At 45.0% G+C, this 27,500-nt stretch overlaps 2 protein-coding genes across 2 annotated transcripts in view; one reads left to right on the forward strand and one right to left on the reverse strand.

Moving 5' to 3' along the window:
• Positions 1 to 14,068, reverse strand: part of LOC144513956 (mitochondrial inner membrane m-AAA protease component AFG3L2-like) — a 25,314-nt gene extending 11,246 nt beyond the window's left edge. The window contains exons 1-9 of the mRNA XM_078245144.1: positions 13,856 to 14,068; positions 10,739 to 10,835; positions 10,294 to 10,362; positions 9,056 to 9,210; positions 8,736 to 8,888; positions 8,337 to 8,411; positions 6,364 to 6,485; positions 4,715 to 4,991; positions 2,048 to 2,185 (exon numbers count right to left, since the gene is read on the reverse strand). Of these exons, the coding sequence (XP_078101270.1) occupies positions 2,048 to 2,185; positions 4,715 to 4,991; positions 6,364 to 6,485; positions 8,337 to 8,411; positions 8,736 to 8,888; positions 9,056 to 9,210; positions 10,294 to 10,362; positions 10,739 to 10,835; positions 13,856 to 13,939 (1,170 nt within the window). The 5' untranslated portion in view covers positions 13,940 to 14,068. The remainder of the gene's footprint in view (positions 1 to 2,047; positions 2,186 to 4,714; positions 4,992 to 6,363; positions 6,486 to 8,336; positions 8,412 to 8,735; positions 8,889 to 9,055; positions 9,211 to 10,293; positions 10,363 to 10,738; positions 10,836 to 13,855) is intronic.
• Positions 14,069 to 15,983: 1,915 nt separating this feature from the next.
• Positions 15,984 to 27,500, forward strand: part of fastk (Fas-activated serine/threonine kinase) — a 19,465-nt gene continuing 7,948 nt past the window's right edge. Inside the window, exons 1-5 of the mRNA XM_078245143.1 lie at positions 15,984 to 16,126; positions 18,456 to 19,317; positions 23,861 to 24,200; positions 25,163 to 25,350; positions 26,108 to 26,256. Coding sequence (XP_078101269.1) covers positions 18,498 to 19,317; positions 23,861 to 24,200; positions 25,163 to 25,350; positions 26,108 to 26,256 — 1,497 coding nt within the window. The 5' untranslated portion in view covers positions 15,984 to 16,126; positions 18,456 to 18,497. The remainder of the gene's footprint in view (positions 16,127 to 18,455; positions 19,318 to 23,860; positions 24,201 to 25,162; positions 25,351 to 26,107; positions 26,257 to 27,500) is intronic.

Consider the following 27,500-nt stretch of genomic DNA (forward strand, 5'->3'; position numbering starts at 1 on the left):
GCCTGTCGCCTGCACGCCTGCACGCCTGCACGCCTGTCGCCTGCACGCCCTGTCGCCTGCACGCCTGTCGCCTGCACGCCTGTCGCCTGCACGCCTGTCGCCTGCACGCTCTGCACGCCTGCACGCCTGTACGCCTGCACGCCTGTCGCCTGCACGCCTGCTACGCCTGCACGCCTGCACGCCTGCACGCTCTGCACGCCTGTCGCCTGCACGCCTGTCGCCTGCACGCCTCGTCGCCTGCACGCCTGTCGCCTGCACGCCTGCACGCCTGCACGCCTGTCGCCTGCACGCCTGTACGCCTGTCGCCTGCACGCCTGTACGCCTGCACGTCTGTCGTCTGCACGTCTGCACGTCTGCACGTCTGCACGTCTGTTCGTCTGTCGTCTGCACGTCTGTCGTCTGCACGTCTGTCGTCTGCACGTCTGCACGTCTGTCGTCTGCACGTCTGTACGTCTGTACGTCTGTTCGTCTGCACGTCTGTACGTCTGCACGTCTGTCGTCTGCACGTTTGTCGTCTGTACGTTTGCACGTCTGTTCGTCTGCACGTCTGTACGTCTGTACGTCTGCACGTCTGTACGTCTGCACGTCTGTCGTCTGCACGTCTGCCGTCTGCACGTCTGTCGTCTGCACGTCTGCACGTCTGTCGTCTGCACGTCTGCACGCCTGTCGCCTGCACGCCTGTACGCCCCTGTCGCCTGTACTCTGCGTCTGTCGTCTGCACGTCTGCACTGCCGTCGCCTGCATCTGCGTCTGCACGCCTGCGCTGCACGCCTGTCGCCTGCACGCCTGTCGCCTGCACGTCTGCACGCCTGTCGTCTGCCGTCTGTCGCCTGTACGCTGCAGTCTGTACGCGTCTGCACGCCTGCAGCTGTCGTCTGCCTGCATCGCCTGTCGCCTGTACGCCTGCGTCTGCTCTGTCGCCTGCATCGCCTGCACGCCTGACGTCGCGTCTGCACGCCTGTCGCCTGCACGCCTGCACGTCTGTCGTCTGCACGTCTGCACGCCTGTCGCCTGCAGTCTGCACGTCTGTCGCCTGTACGTCTGTCGTCTGTACGCCTGCACGCATGTCGCCTGCATGTCTGCACGCCTGTACGTCTGTCGTCTGTACGTCTGCATGTCTGTACGTCTGCCGTCTGTACGTCTGTCGTCTGTACGTCTGCATGTCTGTACGTCTGCACGTCTGCACGTCTGTCGTCTGCACGTCTGCACGTCTGCACGTCTGTACGTCTGCACGTCTGTACGTCTGCATGTCTGTACGTCTGTCGTCTGCACGTCTGCACGTCTGCACGTCTGTACGTCTGCACATGTGTTGATGTCAGATTGTTCTGGATTGATGTGGTATGTGTATTCCGTGTGTTTCATGCATTTCATGTATTTGATGTATTCCATGTACTTCATGTATTCCATGTATTTCATGTATTTGATGTGTATTCCATGTACTTCATGTATTCCATGTATTTCATGTATTCCATGTATTTGATGGGTGTGTGTGTGTGTGTGTGTGCGTGTGTGTCTGTGTGTGTCTGTGTGTGTCTGTGTGTGTGTCTGTGTGTGTGTCTGTGTGTGTGTCTGTGTGTGTGTGTGTGTCTGTGTGTGTGTGTGTCTGTGTGTGTCTGTGTGTGTGTCTGTGTGTGTGTGTGTGTCTGTGTGTGTCTGTGTGTGTGTGTGCGTGTCTGTGTGTGTCTGTGTGTGTGTCTGTGTGTGTGTCTGTGTGTGTGTCTGTGTCTGTGTGTGTGTCTGTGTGTGTGTCTGTGTGTGTGTCGTGTGTGTGTCTGTGTGTGATCTGTGTGTGTCTGTGTGTCTGTGTGTGTATGTCTGTGTGTGTGTCTGTGTGTGTGTGTGTCTAGTGTGTCTGTGTGTGTGTCAGTGTGTGTGTGTGTCTGTGTGTGTCTGTGTGTGTGTGTGTCTGTGTGTGTGTTTGCAGGTGTGTCTGTGTGTGTGTCTGTGTGTGTGTTCAGGGTGTATCATGTGTGTGTCTGTGTGTGTGTCTGTGTGTGTGTGTCTGTGTGTGTGTCTGTGTGTGTGTCTGTGTGTGTGTGTTCCTCACCCTTGCGGGGCCGACGCCCACGAACATCTCCAGGAACTCGGAGCCGTTGACGGTGATGAACGGCACGTCGGCCTCGCCGGCCGTCGCTTTGGCCAGAAGAGTCTTTCCTGTTCCTGGAGGACCCGTCAGGATGGCTCCCTACACACACACACACACACACACACACACACACACACACACACACACACACACATATAAAGACAGACACACACATATATAAAGACAGACACACACACACACACACACACACACACACACACACGCACACATATAAAGACAGACACACACATATATAAAGACAGACACACACACACACACACATATAAAGACACACACACACACACACACACATATATAAAGACAGACACACACATAAAGACACACACACACACAGACACACACAGACACACACACACACACACACACAGACACACACAGACACACACATAAAGACACACACACACACACACACACACACGGGGTGGAACGGTACATGTATTGGTATTGAACAGTACGGGCGTCACGGTTCAGTTCATGAATTTACACGGTATGAAAATAAATAAAACTTGCAAATCACTGGCTTCCATTGGCAAATGAATGAATGTAATGTGGAACTACTGTTAGATACGCAGTTGCTTAGGGACACCTAATCTGTAGCGCCGCCTTAGCTCTGAAGCTGATTGGCACACTGCCTACGTAGCCTAGCTCTGCCTATGTAGCCTAGCTCTGCCTATGTAGCCTAGCTCTGTCTCTGAGCTCTGCCTATGTAGCCTAGCTCTGATCTCTGCCTATGTAGCTCTAGCTCTGCCTATGTAGCCTAGCTCTGCCTATGTAGCCTAGCTCTGATCTCTGCCTATGTAGCCTAGCTCTGCCTATGTAGCCTAGCTCTGATCTCTGCCTACGTATGTAGTTTTAATGAGTCAGAGATAGCAGCACTAAGGACGAGTATGGCGAGTGGTGGCGACCCACAAGAGTTAGAGGACCAGTCAGTTCCAGTAGTCCAGGCCAGAGAGTGGTGGATAAGACTGCTGTTGTAGATTAGTGGTACTTTTCCTGCGTCGCGGCTCCGAACCGTAATGTTAGTTGGGACAGACGCCTTGTTTCTTTAGGCTAACTTTATTAGCTTTAGCCTGGCAGGGAGCAGCTTTCTGCGGTGACAAATGGCCGAAAGACGTCGTGAGAAAGTTGCATTAATCAAGTCATTTAGTTCGTCTTTGCAGAGAACAGAGATGCTGTATTTTCTGTTTTATAGCTGATCGTCTTATTTTGTTTACAAGTCACAGATGGAGTCTGGAGAAGATTTGGGGTACTTATTGTTTACATCTTACTTTACACACTTCAGGCTGTTGCAGCTAGCTCAGGGGACTGGATGACACTAGGTGGTACAGCCTGAGACAGCTAGCTCAGGGGACAGACTGGAGGACACTAGGTGGTACAGCCTGAGACAGCTAGCTCAGGGGACAGACTGGATGACACTAGGTGGTACAGCCTGAGACAGCTAGCTCAGGGGACAGACTGGAGGACACTAGGTGGTACAGCCTGAGACAGCTAGCTCAGGGGAGAGACTGGAGGACACTAGGTGGTACAGCCTGAGACAGCTAGCTCAGGGGACTGGATGACACTAGGTGGTACAGCCTGAGACAGCTAGCTCAGGGGACAGACTGGAGGACACTAGGTGGTACAGCCTGAGACAGCTAGCTCAGGGGACAGACTGGATGACACTAGGGTGGTACAGCCTGAGACAGCTAGCTCAGGGACAGACTGGATGACACTAGGTGGTACAGCCTGAGACAGCTAGCTCAGGGGACAGACTGGAGGACACTAGGTGGTACAGCCTGAGACGGCTAGCTCAGGGGACAGACTGGAGGACACTAGGGTGGTACAGCCTGAGACAGATAGCTCAGGGGACAGACTGGATGACACTAGGTGGTACAGCCTGAGACAGCTAGCTCAGGGACAGACTGGAGGACACTAGGTGGTACAGCCTGAGACAGCTAGCTCAGAGGACAGACTGGAGGACACTAGGTGGTACAGCCTGAGACAGCTGAGCTCAGGGGACAGACTGGATGACACTAGGTGGTACAGCCTGAGACAGCTAGCTCAGGGGACAGACTGGATGACACTAGGTGGTACAGCCTGAGACAGCTAGCTCAGGGGACAGACTGGAGGACACTAGGTGGTACAGCCTGAGACAGCTAGCTCAGGGGACAGACTGTAGGACACTAGGGTGGTACAGCCTGAGACAGCTAGCTCAGGGGACAGACTGGATGACACTAGGTGGTACAGCCTGAGACAGCTAGCTCAGGGGACAGACTGGAGGACACTAGGTGGTACAGCCTGAGACAGCTAGCTCAGGGGACAGACTGGAGGACACTAGGTGGTACAGCCTGAGACAGCTAGCTCAGGGGACAGACTATAGGACACTAGGGTGGTACAGCCTGAGACAGCTAGCTCAGAGGACAGACTGGATGACACTAGGTGGTACAGCCTGAGACAGCTAGCTCAGGGGACAGACTGGATGACACTAGGTGGTACAGCCTGAGACAGCTAGCTCAGGGGACAGACTGGAGGACACTAGGTGGTACAGCCTGAGACAGCTGTGTACTGTTTGGGTATTGTGTATATATATATATATATATATATATATATATATATATATAGTAGTACCTTGGGTATTTTGGCGCCCAGGTCCTGGTACTGTTTGGGGTTCTTCAGGAAGTTGACGAACTCCATGATCTCCATCTTGGCTTCCTCGCAGCCGGCCACGTCTTTGAACTTCACGTCGATCTCGTCCTTCAGGATCTTCGCCGTCGTCTCGGAAACGCTGAACAGCCCCCCCATCCCGCGGCCAGGGCGCCCCCCTGCCCCCACCCCCCCTCGCCGCAGCATCACTAGCAGGAAGCCAATGATCAGCACCGTGGGGAGCATGCTCAGTAGGAACGTCCTGGACACACACACACAGACAGACACACACAGATAGACAGACACACACACACACAGAGACACACACACACACACACACACACACAGAGACACAGACACACACACACACAGAGACACACACACACAGAGACACAGACAGACACACACACAGACAGACACACACACACAGGCAGACACACACAGAGACACACACACGCACAGAGACACACACACGCACAGAGACACACACACGCACAGAGACACACACACGCACACACAGAGACACACACACGCACAGAGACACACACGCACACACAGAGACGACACACAGAGACACACACAGAGACACACACACACAGAGACACACAAACGCACAGAGACACACACACGCACCCACAGAGACACACACACACACAGAGAGACACACACGCACAGAGACACACACGCACACACAGAGACGCACACACAGAGACACACACGCACACACAGACACAGACACACGCACAGAGACACACACACACACACACAGACAGACACACACAGACACACACAGAGACACACACACGCACAGAGACACACACACGCACAGAGACACACACACGCACACACAGAGACACACACACGCACACACAGAGACACACACACAGAGACACACACACAGAGACACACACACACACACAGACACACACACACACACACACACACACACACACACACAGAGACGCACACACACACACACAGAGACACACACACACAGAGACACACACACACACACACAGACACACACACACACACACAGACACACACACACAGACAGAGAGACAAAAAGTGAAAATGTTTTTGGTGCCTTTTCTGTTTTTCTTTGAAGTCTAAAAAACCTAAAAAGCCGCCATCATCATCATCATCATCATCATCATCATCATCATGATGCCCTGGATCCAGGACTGGGCTCAGATGCATCATGGGAAACACAGGGCTTTCAGCAGAACCCCATACATCTGGATTCAGTGCGTCGCTGGTTATCGTCTGTGTTCATATCTTGAGGTCCTAAAGGCGCTGACGAAGGCAACTAAACAGTCAAAGAACGGCTTCAAGAAAAGCTCTGAAAAAGGCGCCAAAAACGCTGAAAAAAGACGAGACAACATGGCCGAGGAAAGGGTTTTGTTGTGTTGTGTTTACGGTCAGCTGTAGATTCATATTCAGGTGCATCTTTGTGACGTTTGTTTAAATATTCTAACAAAGGAAAAGTACAAACAACACAAAACCTACCAGAACGTTAACTGAGAGGATCTTACCATCCAGGAGACAGACCTGACTGTCCCCTGACCAGATAAAACACGCTAAACAGAAAGGGGAAAAGTCAAACTGTCCCAGAATAAAACGCCGGTCCTCACCCGTCGCTCTCGGTGGAATAAACCACCGGCAGTCTGTTTTCTCCCTCGATGCCGAGTTCGTACTGCGCCGTCTCCAGATTCCTCTCAAACGTGTCCACGCTGCCGATGTTGAACCACACATACTGCTCAGAGACACAAACACAAACACTGAGCCTCCTGCTTCCATCCATCACCAAACCCACCAGACTCCATGTAAATAATCAGGACTTTTATCTTCGTAAAACACACTTCATTCAAAGTGGACAGAAACTAAATTAAACTACCAAAAGCCGTCTTGGTTCATCTTTCCACTGTTCCAACAATCACCACTCTGGTTTGGTTGAAATAAACCCTTAATTCACCCATTTACATGTGGAGATATGCTGGCTCTATACACGCTAAAAGTCCTGATTATTTATATGGAGTCTGGTGAAATATGCTGGCTCTATACACGCTAAAAGTCCTGATTATTTACATGGAGTCTGGTGGAGATATGCTGGCTCTATACACGCTAAAAGTCCTGATTATTTACATGGAGTCTGGTGGAGAGATGCTGGCTCTATACACGCTAAAAGTCCTGATTATTTACATGGAGTCTGGTGGAGATATGCTGGCTCTATACACGCTAAAAGTCCTGATTATTTACATGGAGTCTGGTGGAGATATGCTGGCTCTATACACGCTAAAAGTCCTGATTATTTACATGGAGTCTGGTGGAGATATGCTGGCTCTATACACGCTAAAAGATTAAAAACATTACACGCTGTCAGATGTAATGTTAACTAGCTAAAGCTAGGCTAACGTTACCCGCTGTCAGGTGTAATGTTAACTAGCTAAAGCTAGGCTAACGTTACCTGCCGTCAGGTGTAATGTTAACTAGCTAAAGCTAGGCTAACGTAGGGATGGTCTAGACATTATGGGATGGTGAAGACATTAAGGGATGGTGAAGACATTAGGGATGGTGAAGACATTAAGGGGATGGTGAAGACATTAAGGGATGGTCTAGACATTATGGGATGGTCTAGACATTAAGGATGGTCTAGACATTATGGGATGGTGAAGACATTAGGGATGGTGAAGACATTATGGGATGGTGAAGACATTATGGGATGGTCTAGACATTATGGGATGGTGAAGACATTATGGGATGGTCTAGACATTATGGGATGGTGAAGACATTAAGGGATAGTCTAGACATTATGGGATGGTGAAGACATTATGGGATGGTCTAGACATTATGGGATGGTCTAGACATTATGGGATGGTCTAGACATTATGGGATGGTCTAGACATTATGGGATGGTTTAGACATTATGGGATGGTGAAGACATTATGGGATGGTCTAGACATTATGGGATGGTTGAGACATTATGGGATGGTCTAGACATTATGACTGATATTCTAAATCCTTATGGAGAAAATGAATGGGATTTTTACTTCCGGAGTCGGCTGTGGGCGGGACTGTTGACGTCTATGTTACAGACGTTGCAGGGTTGTGAACAGAGGAGTGAGTAGCCAGCACAGCAGCAGAGCGGGCGTGTGTATGTATGTGTGCTTGTTTTACTATATTCATGGGGTCCAAAAACCGGGAGTCCAGTATACTTGGGGGGTCTGCACAGCCTTGTGGGGCCAAAATGCTGGACCCCCCCAAGGTTAAAGGTGTGTTTGAGGGTTAAGACCTGGTTTTAGGATTAGGGTCAGAATGAGGTTCTGGTTAGGGTGAGGGTAAGGGTTAAGGTTAGGCATTTAGTGGTGATGGTTAAGGTTAGGGTAATCAGAAAAAGTGGTGGGTACAAAATGACTCATGATGAAATCTAATATGTACGCGTACCCACCATCCCCACCGAAATCGACGCCTAAGCGCGTGTGTGTGCGTGTATGCATGTGTGTGTGTGTGCGCATGTGTGTGTGCATGTGTGTGTGTGTATGCATGTGTGTGTGCATGTCTCTGGGACACCTCTGACTTGAATAAGAAGAACAGTATGTGAGCTCACCCCGTCCACTGGCTTCTGCCCTGAAGAGAAGACCACTTTAACGTAGCGCTTGTTGACCACCTCCAACCGGTCCACCTGGTGAACAAAACAAACACCCCCTGGAGTTATACTGCTGTACAGTCACACTACTACACCACCTGGAGTTATACTGCTGTACAGTCACACTACTACACCACCTGGAGTTATACTGCTGTACAGTCACACTACTACACCCCCTGGAGTTATACTGCTGTACAGTCACACTACTACACCACCTGGAGTTATACTGCTGTACAGTCACACTACTACACCACCTGGAGATATACTGCTGTACAGTCACACTACTACACCACCTGGAGATATACTGCTGTACAGTCACACTAATATATATATATATATCCCTCCCCCCCCAGTGCTCACCACTCCTCTGGTCAGGTAGTTGTTGACAAAGTCCTTCCAGGTGACTTCTCGTCCTCCGTCCCTGAAGAAGACGTAATACGTGATGGTTGTCCAGAACGCCACCCCGCTCAGCAGGTACATCCTGAACTCTTTATCTTCCCAGGGGACATCTCCCTGAAACAGACCACACAAAACTCTGATTTACCCTGCAGAGATCTGAGGAGCAGTTAACCATAGTCCTCACAAATCAGCCGGAGGTTAGAACGCCAACACAGAGACACACACACAGGAAGGAGACATGACCCTGAACTCATCTCTCTCGTCTCTCCCCCCCCACTGACCTTCTGCAGACGGGTGTACCAGTGGGAATCGTCCCTACGCCCTCCTCGTTTTCCTCCTCCTCCTCCTTCTCCTCCTCCAGACTTCCCAGCTCCTCCTCCTCCTCCTCCTCCTCCAGACTTCCCAGAAGCTTTCTGAGCGTCGGCAGGTTTGGCTTCTGAGAACACAACAGACACACACGTAAAGCAGCTGACCAGGTCTGTTTTTTTCCACTTAAAGAGTAACTTTGGGTTTTATTTTCCACCTGGACTCTCTGTCTCCATGTCTGTGTGTCTGAGTGTCTGATGGAACAACAATCTCTGAAACTGGTCCAGTATTAAACCAGAACCAAGCTGTAATGTTACCCTACAGGACTAATGTTCAGCAGCAGTTAGACTCCATGTAGATAATCAGGACTTTTAGCGTGTATAGAGCCAGCATATTTCCACCAGACTCCATGTAAATAATCAGGACTTTTAGCGTGTATAGAGCCAGCATATCTCCACCAGACTCCATGTAAATAATCAGGACTTTTAGCGTGTATAGAGCCAGCATATCTCCACCAGACTCCATGTAAATAATCAAATAATCAGGACTTTTAGCGTGTATAGAGCCAGCATATTTCCACCAGACTCCATGTAAATAATCAGGACTTTTAGCGTGTATAGAGCCAGCATATTTCCACCAGACTCCATGTAAATAATCAGGACTTTTAGCGTGTATAGAGCCAGCATATTTCCACCAGACTCCATGTAAATAATCAGGACTTTTAGCGTGTATAGAGCCAGCATATTTCCACCAGACTCCATGTAAATAATCAGGACTTTTAGCGTGTATAGAGCCAGCATATCTCCACATGTAAATGGGTGAATTAAGGGTTTATTTCAACCAAACCAGAGTGGTGATTGTTGGAACAGTGGAAAGATGAACCAAGACGGCTTTTGGTAGTTTTATTTAGTTTCTGTCCACTTTGAATGAAGTGTGTTTTACGCTGATAAAAGTCCTGATTATTTACATGGAGTCTGGTGCCGACTGCAGTAGTCTTGTTTAATAATGGACTAATGTCGTAGATTGTTGTTCCCATCAGTCACTTAGACACAGAAACATGGAGACAGAGTCCAGGCTGCCTCACTGTAACAAATGAATACAGAGATGTGTAGTTTGAACTGCTGAACGTGACATGTTTGTACATGCGTTCATCTCATCTGGCTTTGACTACTGTAACATGCTCAGTAGTCATGGAAACCAGAGGAGTTTCTACCTTTGGTTGCTGCTTCAGCTTCTGTGTTTTTTGGAGTTTTCTGACCTTCTGGAAAATATTTCTCAAAACCTGAAGAAGAGAAAACAAACATCACTGTTCTGTACAATCACACACACACACACACACACACACACACACACACACACAGATACACACAATCACACAATCACAGATACACACACACACAGAGACACACACACACACACACACAATCACACACACACACAATCACAGATACACACACACACACACACACACACACACACACACACACACACAGACACACACACACACAGAGACACACACACACACACACACACACACACAGAGACACACACACACACACACACAGAGACACACACACACACACACAGAGACACACACACACACACACACACACACACACACACACACACACACACTGTGTCTGTGTCTGTGTGTGTACCTTTGGGCGGTCTGGAGCTCAGCCTCTGATAGGCTCCCAGCAGGTCACTCAGCAGGCTCCGCCCCCTCACCACCTCCGCCGTGGTTGTATACATCACCTGGCAGACAGGAAGTAGACGTCACACACACAACATAGTGACATCATCACCTGGCAGACAGGAAGTAGACGTCACACACACAACATAGTGACATCATCACCTGACAGACAGGAAGTAGACGTCACACATAACAGCAGATTCTACTACATACTGGCTACATGTACACGCAGTAATCAGCAGAGGCTACTACATACTGGCTACATTTACACGCAGTAATCAGCAGAGGCTACTACATACTGCTACATGTACACGCAGTAATCAGCAGAGGCTACTACATACTGCTACATGTACACGCAGTAATCAGCAGAGGCTACTACATACTGGCTACATTTACACGCAGTAATCAGCAGAGGCTACTACATACTGCTACATGTACACGCAGTAATCAGCAGAGGCTACTACATACTGGCTACATTTACACGCAGTAATCAGCAGAGGCTACTACATACTGGCTACATTTACACGCAGTAATCAGCAGAGGCTACTACATACTGGCTACATTTACACGCAGTAATCAGCAGAGGCTACTACATACTGGCTACATTTACACGCAGTAATCAGCAGAGGCTACTACATACTGCTACATGTACACGCAGTAATCAGCAGAGGCTACTACATACTGGCTACATTTACACGCAGTAATCAGCAGAGGCTACTACATACTGCTACATGTACACGCAGTAATCAGCAGAGGCTACTACATACTGGCTACATGTACACGCAGTAATCAGCAGAGGCTACTACATACTGGCTACATTTACACGCAGTAATCAGCAGAGGCTACTACATACTGGCTACATGTACACGCAGTAATCAGCAGAGGCTACTACATACTGGCTACATGTACACGCAGTAATCAGCAGAGGCTACTACATACTGGCTACATGTACACGCAGTAATCAGCATAGGCTACTACATACTGGCTACATTTACACGCAGTAATCAGCATAGGCTACTACATACTGGCTACATTTACACGCAGTAATCAGCAAAGGCTACTACATACTGGCTACATTTACACGCAGTAATCAGCAGAGGCTACTACATACTGGCTACATTTACACGCAGTAATCAGCAGAGGCTACTACATACTGCTACATTTACACGCAGTAATCAGCAGAGGCTACTACATACTGGCCATCATTTACACGCAGTAATCAGCAGAGGCTACTACATACTGGCCAACATTTACACGCAGTAATCAGCAGAGGCTACTACATACTGGCTACATTTACACGCAGTAATCAGCAGAGGCTACTACATACTGGCTACATGTACACGCAGTAATCAGCAGAGGCTACTACATACTGCTACATGTACACGCAGCAGATCAGACTGTGGTAGTACATGCTGGCAGCTTCCAGTATGAATGTGATCAGACTGTGCTACGCATACTGGGCTAGCATTTCAGTATGAATGTAATCAGCAGAGCTACGTACGTACTGGCGACAGCTTCGCAGTATGAATAGTGATCAGCATCAGGCTACATGTAGTAGTACTGGGCAGCTTCACATGTATGAATGTGATCAGACTGTGGTAGTACTGGGCAGCTTCCAGTATGAATGTGATCAGACTGTGGTAGTACTGGGCAGCTTCCAGTATGAATGTGATCAGATCAGACTGTGGTAGTACTGGGCAGCTTCCAGTATGAATGTGATCAGACTGTGGTAGTACTGGGCAGCTTCCAGTATGAATGTGATCAGACTGTGGTAGTACTGGACAGCTTCCAGTATGAATGTGGTCAGACTGTGGTGGTACTGGGCAGCTTCCAGTATGAATGTGATCAGACTGTGGTAGTACTGGGCAGCTTCCAGTATGAAGGGGTAACTGTGTGAATTGATCAGGTTGTTCCTGCAGAAGAGAGGCTTCCTCTCCGTGAACCTTCCCTGAATAAATAAAGGTTAAATAAAAAAATAAAAAAATAAAAAAATAGACACATGACAACACGTCTTTAAAACCTCCTGCTGTCCTTCTTTAAAGTCTTCTTTATATCTGTCGCTGTCTCTCTCTCTGTCTCTCTCTGTCTCTCTCTCTCTCTGTCTCTCTCTGTGTCTCTCTCTCTCTGTGTCTCTCTCTGTCTGCCTGCCTGCCTGTCTGCATGCCTGTCTGTCTCTCTGTCTGCCTGTCTGCCTGCCTGCCTGCCTGCCTGCCTGCCTGTCTCTCTGTCTGCCTGCCTGCCTGTCTCTCTCTCTGTCTGCCTGCCTGCCTGTCTCTCTGTCTGGCTGGCTGCCTGCCTGTCTGTCTCTCTGTCTGGCTGCCTGCCTGCCTGTCTGTCTCTCTGTCTGGCTGGCTGCCTGCCTGCCTGCCTGTCTGTCTCTCTGTCTGGCTCTCTGCCTGCCTGCCTGCCTGACTGCCTGCCTGTCTGTCTGCCTGCCTGTCTGTCTCTCTGCCTGCCTGCCTGCCTGCTTAGTTAGCTAACATTAGGTGAAGTAATCTATCTTAACTTCTACTCTACTACATCTCAGAGGGAATATTCTGCAGAATGAGTACTTTTACTTTTGGTACTTTAAGTATATTTAGATGATAATACTCTCACTGAAGTAGCAAAGTGAGCAGAGTATTCCTAGACTTGTACTATTCTTGTCATTCTTCGGACTATCCCTCCTGTGTGAGTGTAAACCAAAGTGACCTCTGACTCCCTGAGAGGTTTCTGATAACAACAGAGGTCACTGTACCTGTCCCAACACACCTGTTCGATGACTCATTCAGCCACGGCCTGCTCAGGTACCTCTGCCCCCTGACCCCGTCATTAAGCCCCTGACCCCCCCTGACCCCGTCATTAAGCCCCTGACCCCCCCGACCCCCCCTGACCCTGTCATTAAGCCCCCTGACCCCCCGACCCCCCTGACCCCCCCCTGACCCTGTCATTAAGCCCCTGACCCCCCCTGACCCCGTCATTAAGCCCCCGACCCCCCCTGACCGCGTCATTAAGCCCCTGTGAGGCAGAACAGGCCGGTTTGTGTCAGCGTTTGTTTTGGCCGCTGTTAGCATGTTAGCATGTTAGCATGTGATCCACCTACCAGCCTGGCCGGAGCGTTGGAGGGCAGCAGCCGCCGGAAAGTGTTCCTACAGCCGGCTGACAGCCGCAGGTAAAGGTGAGCCATCCTCTCACCGGCACCGGAACAAACACAGCAGCACCACCGGGCTCTAAACGAGACTCCAATGCAACATTTCTGTTCCTTAATCACAGCGCTCCGCCATCTTTACTCTGCTGTACTTCTTCTTCTTCTTTTCATTTCCGGCAGTCTAGACGCCTTTACGCACTTTGCTGCCGCCCACAGGGCAACAATATATTAATAATATAACAACAATATATTAATAATATAACAACAATATATTAATAATATAACAACAATATATTAATAATATAACAACAATATATTAATAATATAACAACAATATATTAATAATATAACAACAATATATTAATAATATAACAACAATATAATAAAATAATATAACAACACTATATTAATAATATAACAACAATATATTAATTATATAACAACAATATAATAAAATAAAATAATATAACAACAATATATTAATAATATAACAACAATATAATAATAATATAACAACAATATAATAATAATATAACAACAATATATTAATAATATAACAACAATAAAATAAAATAAAATAATATAACAACAATATATTAATAATATAATAATATAATAAAATAAAATAAAATAATATAACAACAATATATTAATAATATAATAATATAATAAAATAATATAACAACAATATATTAATAATATGATATAATATAATAATAACAATAATATTTTAATTAAAAATATAATAATAACAATAGTAATAATAATAATAATATTTAAAATAATAATAACATTAATAATAATAATAATAATAATAGTAATAATAATAACAATAGTAATAATAATAATAACAATAGTAATAATAATAATAATAATAGTAATAATAATCATAATAATAATAACAATAATAATAATAATAATAACAATAGTAATAATAATCATAATAATAATAACAATAATAATAATAATAATAACAATAATAATAATAATAATAATAATAATATTAATAATAATAATAAAATAATAATAATAAAATAATAAAATAATAATAATAATAACAATAATAATATAATATTAATAATATTAATAATATTAATAATAATAACAATAACAATAACAATAGTAATATTAATAATAATAATAATAACAGTAATAATAATAATAATAAAATCTTAAATAATCTTGCACATTTTTCTTTTCCTTTGTCTCCTGTTGGAGGTTTGTGACTCATTTTTAAGATAAAAACAGAAGTGTTCACATTCAGTTTAATTTTCCAAAATGTATTTCGTCAAAAAATGTATTCATAATTTAGGTTTCAAAATCGGTGGTTTGATCACGTGATCAGTTTTAACATGTTCTGCTGATGATGCAATATGCAATAACGTTATCTAGGGTATATATGTGTTTCTGTTTTTATTCATATTATGTTCAATATGTTTGTTTGTTAATGTTTACAATTACCTTTCCTAAAGGTCCCATGCTTTTATAAACGAGACTTCAGATACAGTTTAGACCTTAGTGGTCCCCTAATACTGTATCTGAAGTCTCTTTTATATAGACCTTAGTGGTCCCTAATACTGTATCTGAAGTCTCTTTTATATAGACCTTAGTGGTCCCCTAATACTGTATCTGAAGTCTCTTTTATATAGACCTTAGTGGTCCCCTAATACTGTATCTGAAGTCTCTTTATATAGACCTTAGTGGTCCCCTAATACTGTATCTGAAGTCTCTTTATATAGACCTTAGTGGTCCCTAATACTGTATCTGAAGTCTCTTTATATAGACCTTAGTGGTCCCCTAATACTGTATCTGAAGTCTCTTTATATAGACCTTAGTGGTCCCCTAATACTGTATCTGAAGTCTCTTTATATAGACCTTAGTGGTCCCCTAATACTGTATCTGAAGTCTCTTTATATAGACCTTAGTGGTCCCCTAATACTGTATCTGAAGTCTCTTTATATAGACCTTAGTGGTCCCCTAATACTGTATCTGAAGTCTCTTTATATAGACCTTAGTGGTCCCCTAATACTGTATCAGAACGGCCGACAGATGGCGCTGTCGGACCGCCCTCTCCTACAGGTGCATGCCGGGTAATGCAGGATGGCGACTGCGGGTTGTGTGGAGGAATGAAGCGACTGACCGCTGCCTGTTTCCCCGGTGAACCCGTGCTGTCAGCGGCCTTAGTGTTTCAGCAGAGCGGAGCTGCCGGTGTTACTGAGCTATGAGGTAACCACACAGTTCACCCGGTTATAACCGGGATAGTTACTCGGTTAATAAGCAGGATATACGACTGAGAGAAGGACACACTGACGCTAACATGCTAACAGATCAGCTAACTGTAGCTAATCTTACAGTCACGGCTAGCCGGTTTAGCGTGTAGCCTCCGTTAGCTTGTTTTAGTTTAGTTTATCTCTGGAGCTTCTGTTGTGGTTCAGTCCCCGGACATGCTACAGGCAGCCGGCCGGCTAACTGCTAACTGACAGCCGAGCTTCCATGTGCTAACGGTTGAGGCTAGATGGGATACAGCTACGGGGGTTGAGGCTACATAGGATACAGCTACGAGCTGCTAACTGACAGCCGGCCGGCTAACTGACAGTAACTGCTAACTGACAGTAACTGCTAACTGACAGTAACTGCTAACTGACAGTAACTGCTAACTGACAGCCGGTGGCTAACTGACAGTAACTGCTAACTGACAGTAACTGGTAACTGACAGTAACTGCTAACTTACAGCCGACGTGCTAACTGACAGTAACTGGTAACTGACAGTAACTGGTAACTGACAGTAACTGCTAACTTACAGCCGACCTGCTAACTGACAGTAACTGCTAACTTACAGCCGACCTGCTAACTGACAGTAACTGCTAACTGACAGTAACTGCTAACTTACAGCCGACCTGCTAACTGACAGCAACTGCTAACTGACAGTAACTGCTAACTTACAGCCGACCTGCTAACTGACAGCAACTGCTAACTGACAGTAACTGCTAACTTACAGCCGACCTGCTAACTGACAGTAACTGCTAACGGAGAGCCGTCGGAGATGCAGTCAGTTAGCAATTAGCAGTCCGGCTAACAGTCGCATGTCAGCTGGACAGACGGCCAGATGTCTATCACCAAACTCCACCAGACTCCATGTAAATAATCAGGACTTTTATCATCGTAAAACACACTTCATTCAAAGTGGACAGAAACTAAATAAAACTATCAAAAGCCGTCTTGGTTCATCTTTCCACTGTTCCAACAATCACCACTCTGGTTTGGTTGAAATAAACCCTTAATTCACCCATTTACATGTGGAGATATGCTGGCTCTATACACGCTAAAAGTCCTGATTATTTACATGGAGTCTGGTGGAAATATGCTGGCTCTATACACGCTAAAAGTCCTGATTATTTACATGGAGTCTGGTGGAGATATGCTGGCTCTATACACGCTAAAAGTACTGATTATTTACATGGAGTCCGGTGGAGATATGCTGGCTCTATACACGCTAAAAGTCCTGATTATTTACATGGAGTCTGGTGGAGATATGCTGGCTCTATACACGCTAAAAGTCCTGATTATTTACATGGAGTCTGGTGGAGATATGCTGGCTCTATACACGCTAAAAGTCCTGATTATTTACATGGAGTCTGGTGGAGATATACTGGCTCTATACACGCTAAAAGTCCTGATTATTTACATGGAGTCTGGTGGAGATATGCTGGCTCTATACACGCTAAAAGTCCTGATTATTTACATGGAGTCTGGTGGAGATATGCTGGCTCTATACACGCTAAAAGTCCTGATTATTTACATGGAGTCTGGTGGAGATATGCTGGCTCTATACACGCTAAAAGTCCTGATTATTTACATGGAGTCTGGTGGAGATATGCTGGCTCTATACACGCTAAAAGTCCTGATTATTTACATGGAGTCTGGTGGAGATATGCTGGCTCTGTACACGCTAAAAGTCCTGATTATTTACATGGAGTCTGGTGGAGATATGCTGGCTCTATACACACTAAAAGTCCTGATTATTTACATGGAGTCTGGTGGAAATATGCTGGCTCTATACACGCTAAAAGTCCTGATTATTTACATGGAGTCTGGTGGAAATATGCTGGCTCTATACACGCTAAAAGTCCTGATTATTTACATGGAGTCTGGTGGAGATATGCTGGCTCTATACACGCTAAAAGTCCTGATTATTTACATGGAGTCTGGTGGAGATATGCTGGCTCTATACATGCTAAAAGTCCTGATTATTAACATGGAGTCTGGTGGAAATATGCTGGCTCTATACACACTAAAAGTCCTGATTATTTACATGGAGTCTGGTGGAAATATGCTGGCTCTATACACACTAAAAGTCCTGATTATTTACATGGAGTCTGGTGGAGATATGCTGGCTCTATACACACTAAAAGTCCTGATTATTTACATGGAGTCTGGTGGAGATATGCTGGCTCTATACATGCTAAAAGTCCTGATTATTTACATGGAGTCTGGTGGGTTTGGTGATGATGATTTCGGGGCTGTTCTTTTAACCCCTCCTTCTCCTCCTGTGTAGGAGTGGTGTGTTGTTGCCTCCAGACAGCCTGGCTGTTGGACTATGCTGTGTTTGTTCTCTGGGTGGCGCCTCCTGAGCAGAGCTTGCCACCTTCCCCGCCCCACTGCCGCTCAGCCAGTCACCATGTACGCCACCCGCCTCTACAGCCCCGCAGGGGGAGGAGGAGGAGGAGGAGGGGGAGGAGGAGGAGGAGGGGGGGTTAAACAGGGTCGACGGGCGGGTCTGGCTGTCCTGGAGGCGCCCCACCCCCCTCACCCTCACCTTCCCCATCACCCACACCCAGCCCCACCTCCCCCTACCTTCCCGCTGTACCAGGGGCGCCCTGACGCTCACAGAGGGGCGCACTTCCACTACCACCCCCACCCCCACCCGCAGCCCGCCCACATGGCCCCTCCCCCGCTGCCCCCTCACTACCAGCACCACACACACTACCACTCATACGGAGGAGGGGCTCCAGCCACCGCCGTGGGCAACAGGAAGAAGACGTGGAACTTCATCCACGAGAAGATGAGCTACGACACGTTCTTCACCATGAAGCGACTCATCGAGCGCTCGCGGCGCCCTGACGAGGTCTTGCGCTGGGTTACACAGAACCCCGCCAAGATCTCCCACAACCACTACCCTGTGGCCCTGCAGAAGATCGGACAGCTGCTGCAGGCCACGCCAACGCTGGCGCCGCGAGCAGCGCCCAGGGGCGAGGACCCCGACACGGAGGCCCCCAGAGGAGCTGTGGAGGGAGCTGACGGACGCCAGATCCTGGAGCATCAGGACTTCCAGACGCTCTGCAACGCCATTGTCAACGACTGCGCCAAGTTTGACAACTTCAGCATCGTCAACTGCCTGTATGCTGTGGCGGCGCTCGGTGAGTCGGTCTTTAGAGAGAAGTAGAGCCCGATGTCATCGGCCCATATTATCGGCATTTTCCAAACTACAGAGTTCATACGTTCTGAAAAAACCTGGAAAAGTCATGGAATTGTTTTTGTTAACACATTATAATAATATGTGATTAATAAATGTATTTCACGTCGTCCTAACCTCACCGTTATAGTCGGGGAGCGATATTACGACTCCCACTATGAACCACAGATACTTCATTTGATTGTTGAACCTCGGAGGGGAAACTATAACACAGATTCATGTTCTTATTGTGTAATGTCGACTGACATTTTCAGAAATACGTAGTCATGGAAATTTGCCAAAAAGTCGTTGAAAAAGTCGTTGAAAAAGTCGTTGAAAAAGTCATGGAAAAGTCGTTGAAAAAGTCGTTGAAAAAGTCGTTGAAAAAGTCATGGAAAAGTCGTTGAAAAAGTCGTTGGAAAAAGTCATGGAAAAGTCGTTGAAAAGTCGTTGGAAAAGTTGTTGAAAAAGTCATTGAAAAAGTTGTGGAAAAGTTGTTGAAAAAGTCGTTGAAAAAGTCGTTGAAAAAGTCATGGAAAAGTCGTTGAAAAAGTCGTGGAAAAGTTGAAAAAGTCGTGGAAAAGTTGTTGAAAAGTCATTGAAAAAGTCGTGGAAAAGTCGTGGAAAAGTCGTTGAAAAAGTCGTTGAAAAAGTCGTGGAAAAGTCGTTGAAAAAGTCGTTGAAAAAGTCGTGGAAAAGTCGTTGAAAAAGTCGTGAAAAAGTCGTGGAAAAGTCGTTGAAAAAGTCATGGAAAAAGTCGTTGAAAAAGTCATGGAAAAAGTCGTTGAAAAGTCGTTGAAAAAGTCGCGGAAAAGTCGCTGAAAAAGTCGTGGAAAAAGTCGTGAAAAAGTCGGGGAAAAAGTCGTGGAAAAAGTCGTTGAAAAAAGTCATGGAAAAAGTCGTGAAAAGTCGTGAAAAAGTTGTGAAAAAGTCGTGGGAAAAGTCGTTGAAAAAGTTGTGAAAAGTCGTGAAAAGTCGCTGAAAAAGTCGTGGAAAAAGTCGTTGAAAAGTCGTGGAAAAAGTCGTTGAAAAAGTCGTGGAAAAGTTGAAAAAGTCGTGGACAAGTTGAAAAAGTCGTGGAAAAGTTGTTGAAAAGTCATTGAAAAAGTCGTGAAAAAGTCGTGGAAAAGTCATTGAAAAAGTTGTGGAAAAGTCGTGGAAAAGTCGTTGAAAAAGTCGTGAAAAAGTCGTGGAAAAGTTGAAAAAGTCATGGAAAAGTCGTTGAAAAAGTCGTGAAAAAGTCATAAAAACTTGTGAAATTGTCGTGAAAAAAGTTGTAAAAAGTCGTGGAAAAGTCAGAAAAAAGTTGTGCAAAAAGTCGTTGAAATCGTGAAAAAGTCATGAAAAAGTCGTGGAAAAAAGTTGTGAAAAAAAGTCGTGGAAAAGTCATTGAAAGTCAGGAAAAATCGTGAAAAAGTCGTTAAAGTCATTGAAATTCGTGGAAAAAGTCGTGGAAAAAAGTCGGTGAAAAGTCATTGAAAGTCGTGAGAAGTCGTGAAAAGTCATGAAAAAGTTGAAAAGTCATGGAAAAAGTCTTGAAAAAGTCGTGAAAAAAGTCATGAAAAATGTTGTTGAAAAGTCATTGAAAAAGTCGTGAAAAAGTTGTGGAAAAAGTCGTGAAAAAGTCATTGAAAAGTCATGGAAAAAGTCGTTGAAAAAGTCGTTGAAAAAGTCGTGGAAAAAGTCAGTTGAAAAAGTTGTTGGAAAAAGTCGTGGAAAAAGTCGTGGAAAAGTTGTTGAAAAGTCATTGAAAAAGTTGTGAAAAAGTTGTTGAAAAAGTCGTTGGAAAAGTCGTTGAAAAACTCGTTGAAAAAGTTGTTGAAAAAGTCGTTGAAAAAGTCGTTGAAAAAGTTGTGGAAAAGTCGTTGAAAAAGTCATGGAAAAGTTGAAAAAGTCGTGGAAAAGTTGTTGAAAAGTCATTGAAAAAGTTGAGAAGTCGTGGAAAAGTCATTGAAAAAGTCGTGGAAAAATCGTGAAAAGTCATTGAAAGTCGTGAAAAAGTCGTGAAAAGTCATGAAAAAAGTTGAAAAGTCATGGAAAAGTCTTGAAAAAAGTCGTGAAAAGTCATGAAAAAGTTGAAAAGTCATTGAAAGTCGTGAAAAAGTCATGAAAATGTCGTTGAAAAAGTTGTGAAAAGTCGTGAAAAAGTTGTGAAAAATCGTGAAAAGTCGTGAAAAAGTCGTTGAAAAAGTCATTGAAAAGTCGTGAAAAAGTCGTAAAAAGTCATGAAAAAGTCGTGGAAAAAGTCGTTGAAAAAGTCATGGAAAAGTCGTTGAAAAAAGTCATGAAAAATGTTGTTGAAAAGTCATTGAAAGTCGTGGAAAACTCGTTGAAAAAAAGTCGTGGAAAAGTCGTGAAAAAGTCGTTGAAAAAGTCGTGGAAAAAAGTCGTGAAAAAGTTGTGAAAAAAAGTCGTGAAAAAGTTGTGAAAAAGTCGTTGAAAAGTCGTGAAAAGTCGTAGAAAAAGTCGTGGAAAAAGTCGTTAAAAAGTCGTGGAAAAAGTCGTTGAAAAGTCATGGAAAAAGTCGTTGAAAAAAGTCGTGGAAAAAGTCGTTTGAAAAAGTCGTGAAAAAGTCGTTGAAAAAGTTGTGGAAAAGTCGTTGAAAAAGTCATGGAAAAGTTGAAAAAGTCGTGGAAAAGTCGTTGAAAAAAGTCGTGGAAAAAGTCGTGAAAAGTCGTGAAAAGTCGTTGAAAAAAGTCGTGGAAAAGTCGTTGAAAAAGTCGTGAAAAAGTCATGAAAAACTTGTGAAATTGTCGTGAAAAAGTTGTAAAAGTCGTGGAAAAGTCAGAAAAAAGTTGTGCAAAAAGTCGTGAAAAAGTCGTTGAAATCGTGAAAAAGTCATGAAAAAAGTCGTGAAAAGTCAAAGTTGTGAAAAAGTCGTTGAAAAGTCATTGAAAGTCATGAAAGTCATGAAAAAGTCGTGAAAAGTCGTTGAAAAGTCATTGAAAGTCGTGAAAAAGTCGTTGAAAAAGTCGTGGAAAAGTCGTTGAAAAGTTGTGAAAAAGTCGTTGAAAAGTCATGAAAAAGTTGAAAAAGTCATGGAAAAGTCGTTGAAAAAGTCGTTGAAAAAGTCGTGAAAAATGTTGTTGAAAAAGTCATTGAAAGTCGTTGAAAAAGTCATTGAAAGTCGTGGAAAAGTCGTGAAAAAGTCGTTGAAAAAGTCGTGGAAAAGTCGTTGAAAAAGTCGTGGAAAAAGTCGTGAAAAAAGTTGTAAAAAAGTCGTGAAAAGTTGTGAAAAAAGTCGTTAAAGTCATTGAAAGTCGTGAAAAAAGTCGTAAAAGTCATGAAAAAACTTGAAAAAGTCATTGGAAAAGTCATGGGAAAAGTCGTGAAAAAGTTAAAGTCATTGAAAGTCGTGAAAGTCATGAAAAAGTCGTGAAAAGTCATGAAAAAGTTGAAAAGTCATTGAAAGTCGTGAAAAAGTCATGAAAATGTCGTTGAAAAGTCATTGAAAGTCGTGAGAAGTTGTGAAAAAGTCGTTGAAAAAGTCGTGAAAAAGTCGTGAAAAACTCGTAAAAAGTCATGAAAAAAAGTTGAAAAGTCGTGGAAAAGTCATGATAAAAGTTGAAAAGTCATGAAAAAAGTCGTGAAAAAGGTGAAAAGTCATTGAAAGTCGTGAGAAGTTGTGGAAAAGTCATGAAAAAGGTGAAAAGTCATTGAAAGTCGTGAAAAAGTCATGAAAAAAGTTGTGGAAAAGTCGTGAAAAAGTTGAGAAGTCGTGAAAAAGTCGTGAAAAAGTCGTGAAAAAGTCATGAAAGTCGTGAAAAAGTCGTGAAAAGTCATGGAAAGTCGTGGAAAAGTCGTGAAAAAGTCGTGAAAAAGTCGTGAAAAAGTCGTGAAAAACTCGTAAAAAGTCATGAAAAAAGTCGTGAAAAAGGTGAAAAGTCATTGAAAGTCGTGAGAAGTTGTGGAAAAGTCATGAAAAAGTTGAAAAGTCGTGAAAAAGTCGTGAAAAAGTCGTGAAAAAGTTGTAAAAAGTCATGAAAAAATTCGTAGAAAAATCTTAGAAAAAGTCGAAAAGTCATAAAAAAGTTGTGGAAAAAGTTGTTAAAAAGTCATGGAAAAGTCGTAAAAAAGTCGTGAAAAAGGTGAAAAGTCATTGAAAGTCGTGAAAAAGTCATGAAAAAGTATTGTGAAAAGTCATAAAAAAGTCGTTGAAAAGTCATTGAAAGTCGTGGAAAAGTCGTGAAAAAGTTGTGAAAAGTCATGAAAAAGTTGAAAAGTCATTGAAAGTCGTGGAAAAGTCGTGAAAAAGTCGTGAAAAAAGTCATTGAAAGTCGTGAGAAGTCGTAAAAAAGTCGTGGAAAAGTTGAAAAGTCATTGAAAGTCGTGAGAAGTCGTGGAAAAGTCATAAAAAGTCATAAAAAGTCGTAAAAAGTCATGATAAAAGTTGAAGAAGAAAAGTCGTGAAAAAATGTAAAAAATGTTGCCGTGTTGACGTCTTTATTCCCCTATAATAAGGAGACATCGTCAGATTTTAAGCGTAACTGTTGCGATGATGCCCCCAGGCCTCCCCAGTGACTCGGCTGTGGTGCAGGTGTTGGAGGCGGAGTCCCAGTCCAGACTGAACCAGTTCAACCAGAAGGACGTGTCTATGGTGTTCAGCTCCAGCATGAAGCTGCACCCGGGCAGCCAGCACGCTCTGACTGAGGCCTGCCTGGCCGGCCTGGAGAAGAACCTGGAGAGAGAGCGCCACCCGCAGACGCTCTTCCTGCTGCTGTCCTACTACAGACTCAAGCTGCGCTTGCTGCAGACGCACCCAGCAGCCGGCGCCACGACGGCCGCCACTACAGCCGGGGCCGACAACGGCAGCACGCCTCCAAACCCTGAACAACTGCTCGCCAACAGGTCAGAACATTCTGTTCACTTCTAGGGTTGCAGAGGGGCGGACATTTTCCGGGACTTTCCATGGAAAGTTTAGCTGGGGTGGCCGGGTTGGCTCAGTGGGTAGAGCAGGCGCACATATATTTAGAGGTTTATGCCTTGACGCAGAGGTCCAGGGTTCGACTCCAACCTGTGACGATTTCCTACATGACTCCTGATGTATAACAGCTGTATACTACTATCTCTGTATATATGATATGATGTATAACAGCTGTATACTACTATCTCTGTATATATGATATGATGTATAACAGCTGTATACTACTATCTCTGTATGGATGATATGATGTATAACAGCTGTATACTACTATCTCTGTATAGATGATATGATGTATAACAGCTGTATACTACTATCTCTGTATAGATGATATGATGTATAACAGCTGTATACTACTATCCCTGTATGGATGATATGATGTATAACAGCTGTATACTACTATCCCTGTATGGATGATATGATGTATAACAGCTGTATACTACTATCTCTGTATGGATGATATGATGTATAACAGCTGTATACTACTATCCCTGTATAGATGATATGATGTATAACAGCTGTATACTACTATCTCTGTATAGATGATATGATGTATAACAGCTGTATACTACTATCCCTGTATAGATGATATGATGTATAACAGCTGTATACTACTATCCCTGTATGGATGATATGATGTATAACAGCTGTATACTACTATCTCTGTATAGATGATATGATGTATAACAGCTGTATACTACTATCTCTGTATAGATGATATGATGTATAACAGCTGTATACTACTATCTCTGTATGGATGATATGATGTATAACAGCTGTATACTACTATCTCTGTATGGATGATATGATGTATAACAGCTGTATACTACTTTTGTAGTTTGGAGTTTTGTACGACCTGTGTCTTCTCTGTGTGTCTCTGTGTCTTCAGGAAGATCTTGCGTCTGGTGAAACACACTCTGGCGAGCGTCAGCGGCGTGCGTGACCAGGAGATGGCGCTGTTGGATGAGATGTTGGCAGCGTGCGTTAGGGAGGCGAGCAACAAGAGTCTGGAGTTGATCTTCAGCTCTCACCTGTTCTACCAGAACAGACAGGAGAGGTTCATCAGCAGCCTGGCAGGTTAGGGTTTAACATATCCATGTTCCTATTCACAGACAGACAGGCAGGCAGGCAGACAGGCAGACAGACAGGCAGGCAGGCAGGCAGGCAGGCAGACAGGCAGGCAGGCAGACAGACAGACAGACAGGCAGACAGGAGAGGTTCATCAGCAGCCTGGCAGGTTAGGGTTTAACATATCCATGTTCCTATTCACAGACAGACAGGCAGGCAGGCAGACAGACAGACAGACAGACAGACAGGCAGGCAGACAGACAGGAGAGGTTCATCAGCAGCCTGGCAGGTTAGGGTTTAACATATCCATGTTCCTATTCACAGACAGGCAGGCAGACAGGCAGGCAGACAGACAGGAGAGGTTCATCAGCAGCCTGGCAGGTTAGGGTTTAACATATCCATGTTCCTATTCACAGACAGACAGGCAGACAGGCAGACAGGCAGGCAGGCAGACAGACAGACAGGCAGACAGACAGACAGACAGACAGACAGACAGGAGAGGTTCATCAGCAGCCTGGCAGGTTAGGGTTTAACATATCCATGTTCCTATTCACAGACAGACAGACACGCAGACAGACAGACAGGCAGACAGACAGACAGACAGACAGGAGAGGTTCATCAGCAGCCTGGCAGGTTAGGGTTTAACATATCCATGTTCCTATTCACAGACAGACAGGCAGAGAGACAGACACGCAGACAGACAGACACACAGGCAGAGAGACAGACAGACAGACATGAACCCAGCTCTGTGTTTGCTCTCCGACAGAGGAGCTGCCGAAGAAGGTGGACAGCATCACTCCGTACACGATGGCTCTGATCGCCAAGTACATCGCTCGCCATCGGCTGAGAGAGACTCGCCTGCTGGACACCGTCGCAGACTTCCTGGTGAAGAAGGCCGAGTACCTGGACAGCAAGGTGAGGACCTGGTCTCTATAGAAAGAGACAGAACTGTTTGCTCCAACTTCACAACCTCAAATGTGGGCGGGGCTAAGTCCGGCTGGCATCCAGGCTACAACATTTACTCTCTTTAAAGAGCCCATATTATGAAAACATGTCTTTTTCTGGGATTTGGGGAGTTATTTAGTGTCTCTGGTGCTTCATACAGACGTTGATAACCCTCCATGCTGTTCTGAGTGAGATACGGTTTCTGAATGTGTCCTGTCTTCAGTCTCCGGGTCAGCTGGTCAACATCTGCACGGCTTTCTACGTCACTAGCTGAGACGAGGGGGCTAGGGGGCTAACCGTTAGCATGCTAGCTCGTTCTCAATGGCCAATCACTGCTACAACACACACTAGTTCACCCTAATCTCCAAAAGAACTACTTCCATGTCCCTGTTCTGCAGGTATTCACACAAAGGAGGAAGTGTTCCCTCGTTTAGAAGAAGTCTCCCAGATAATCCTGCCTTGTTCTACTGAAGTTGGAGAAACAGCTAGCTAGCTCATGTAGTCCTTACCTAGCTACTGAGCGTGTAGTCCTTACCTAGCTACTGAGCATGTAGTCCTTACCTAGCTACTGAGCGTGTAGTCCTTACCTAGCTACTGAGCGTGTAGTCCTTACCTAGCTACTGAGCATGTAGTCCTTACCTAGCTACTGAGCATGTAGTCCTTACCTAGCTACTGAGCATGTAGTCCTTACCTAGCTACTGAGCGTGTAGTCCTTACCTAGCTACTGAGCATGTAGTCCTTACCTAGCTACTGAGCACGTAGTCCTTACCTAGCTACTGAGCACGTAGTCCTTACCTAGCTACTGAGCGTGTAGTCCTTACCTAGCTACTGAGCATGTAGTCCTTACCTAGCTACTGAGCGTGTAGTCCTTACCTAGCTACTGAGCATGTAGTCCTTACCTAGCTACTGAGCGTGTAGTCCTTACCTAGCTACTTAGCATGTAGTCCTTACCTAGCTACTGAGCATGTGCGACTGCCAACAAAGATGTTCCAGCAGTGAGAGGTCTCACTCTGTAGCTAAAACAGAGACCTGAACACAGGGTGAAAAGAGGAGCTGCAGCAATGAGCAGAACAACTAAAATATGAAATCATGTAAACCTGTTCTGGTACAACCTCAAAATACAGTTATGAAGCTGAAGATGAGCAGAATATGAGCTCTTTAAATTAAGTACTTATTGTCACTGACCAAAAACTGCATATGGACGTCCGTGTACT

The sequence above is a fragment of the Sander vitreus genome, unplaced genomic scaffold (assembly GCF_031162955.1).
Source record: "Sander vitreus isolate 19-12246 unplaced genomic scaffold, sanVit1 ctg392_0, whole genome shotgun sequence".
Classification (NCBI taxonomy): Eukaryota; Metazoa; Chordata; class Actinopteri; order Perciformes; family Percidae; genus Sander; species Sander vitreus.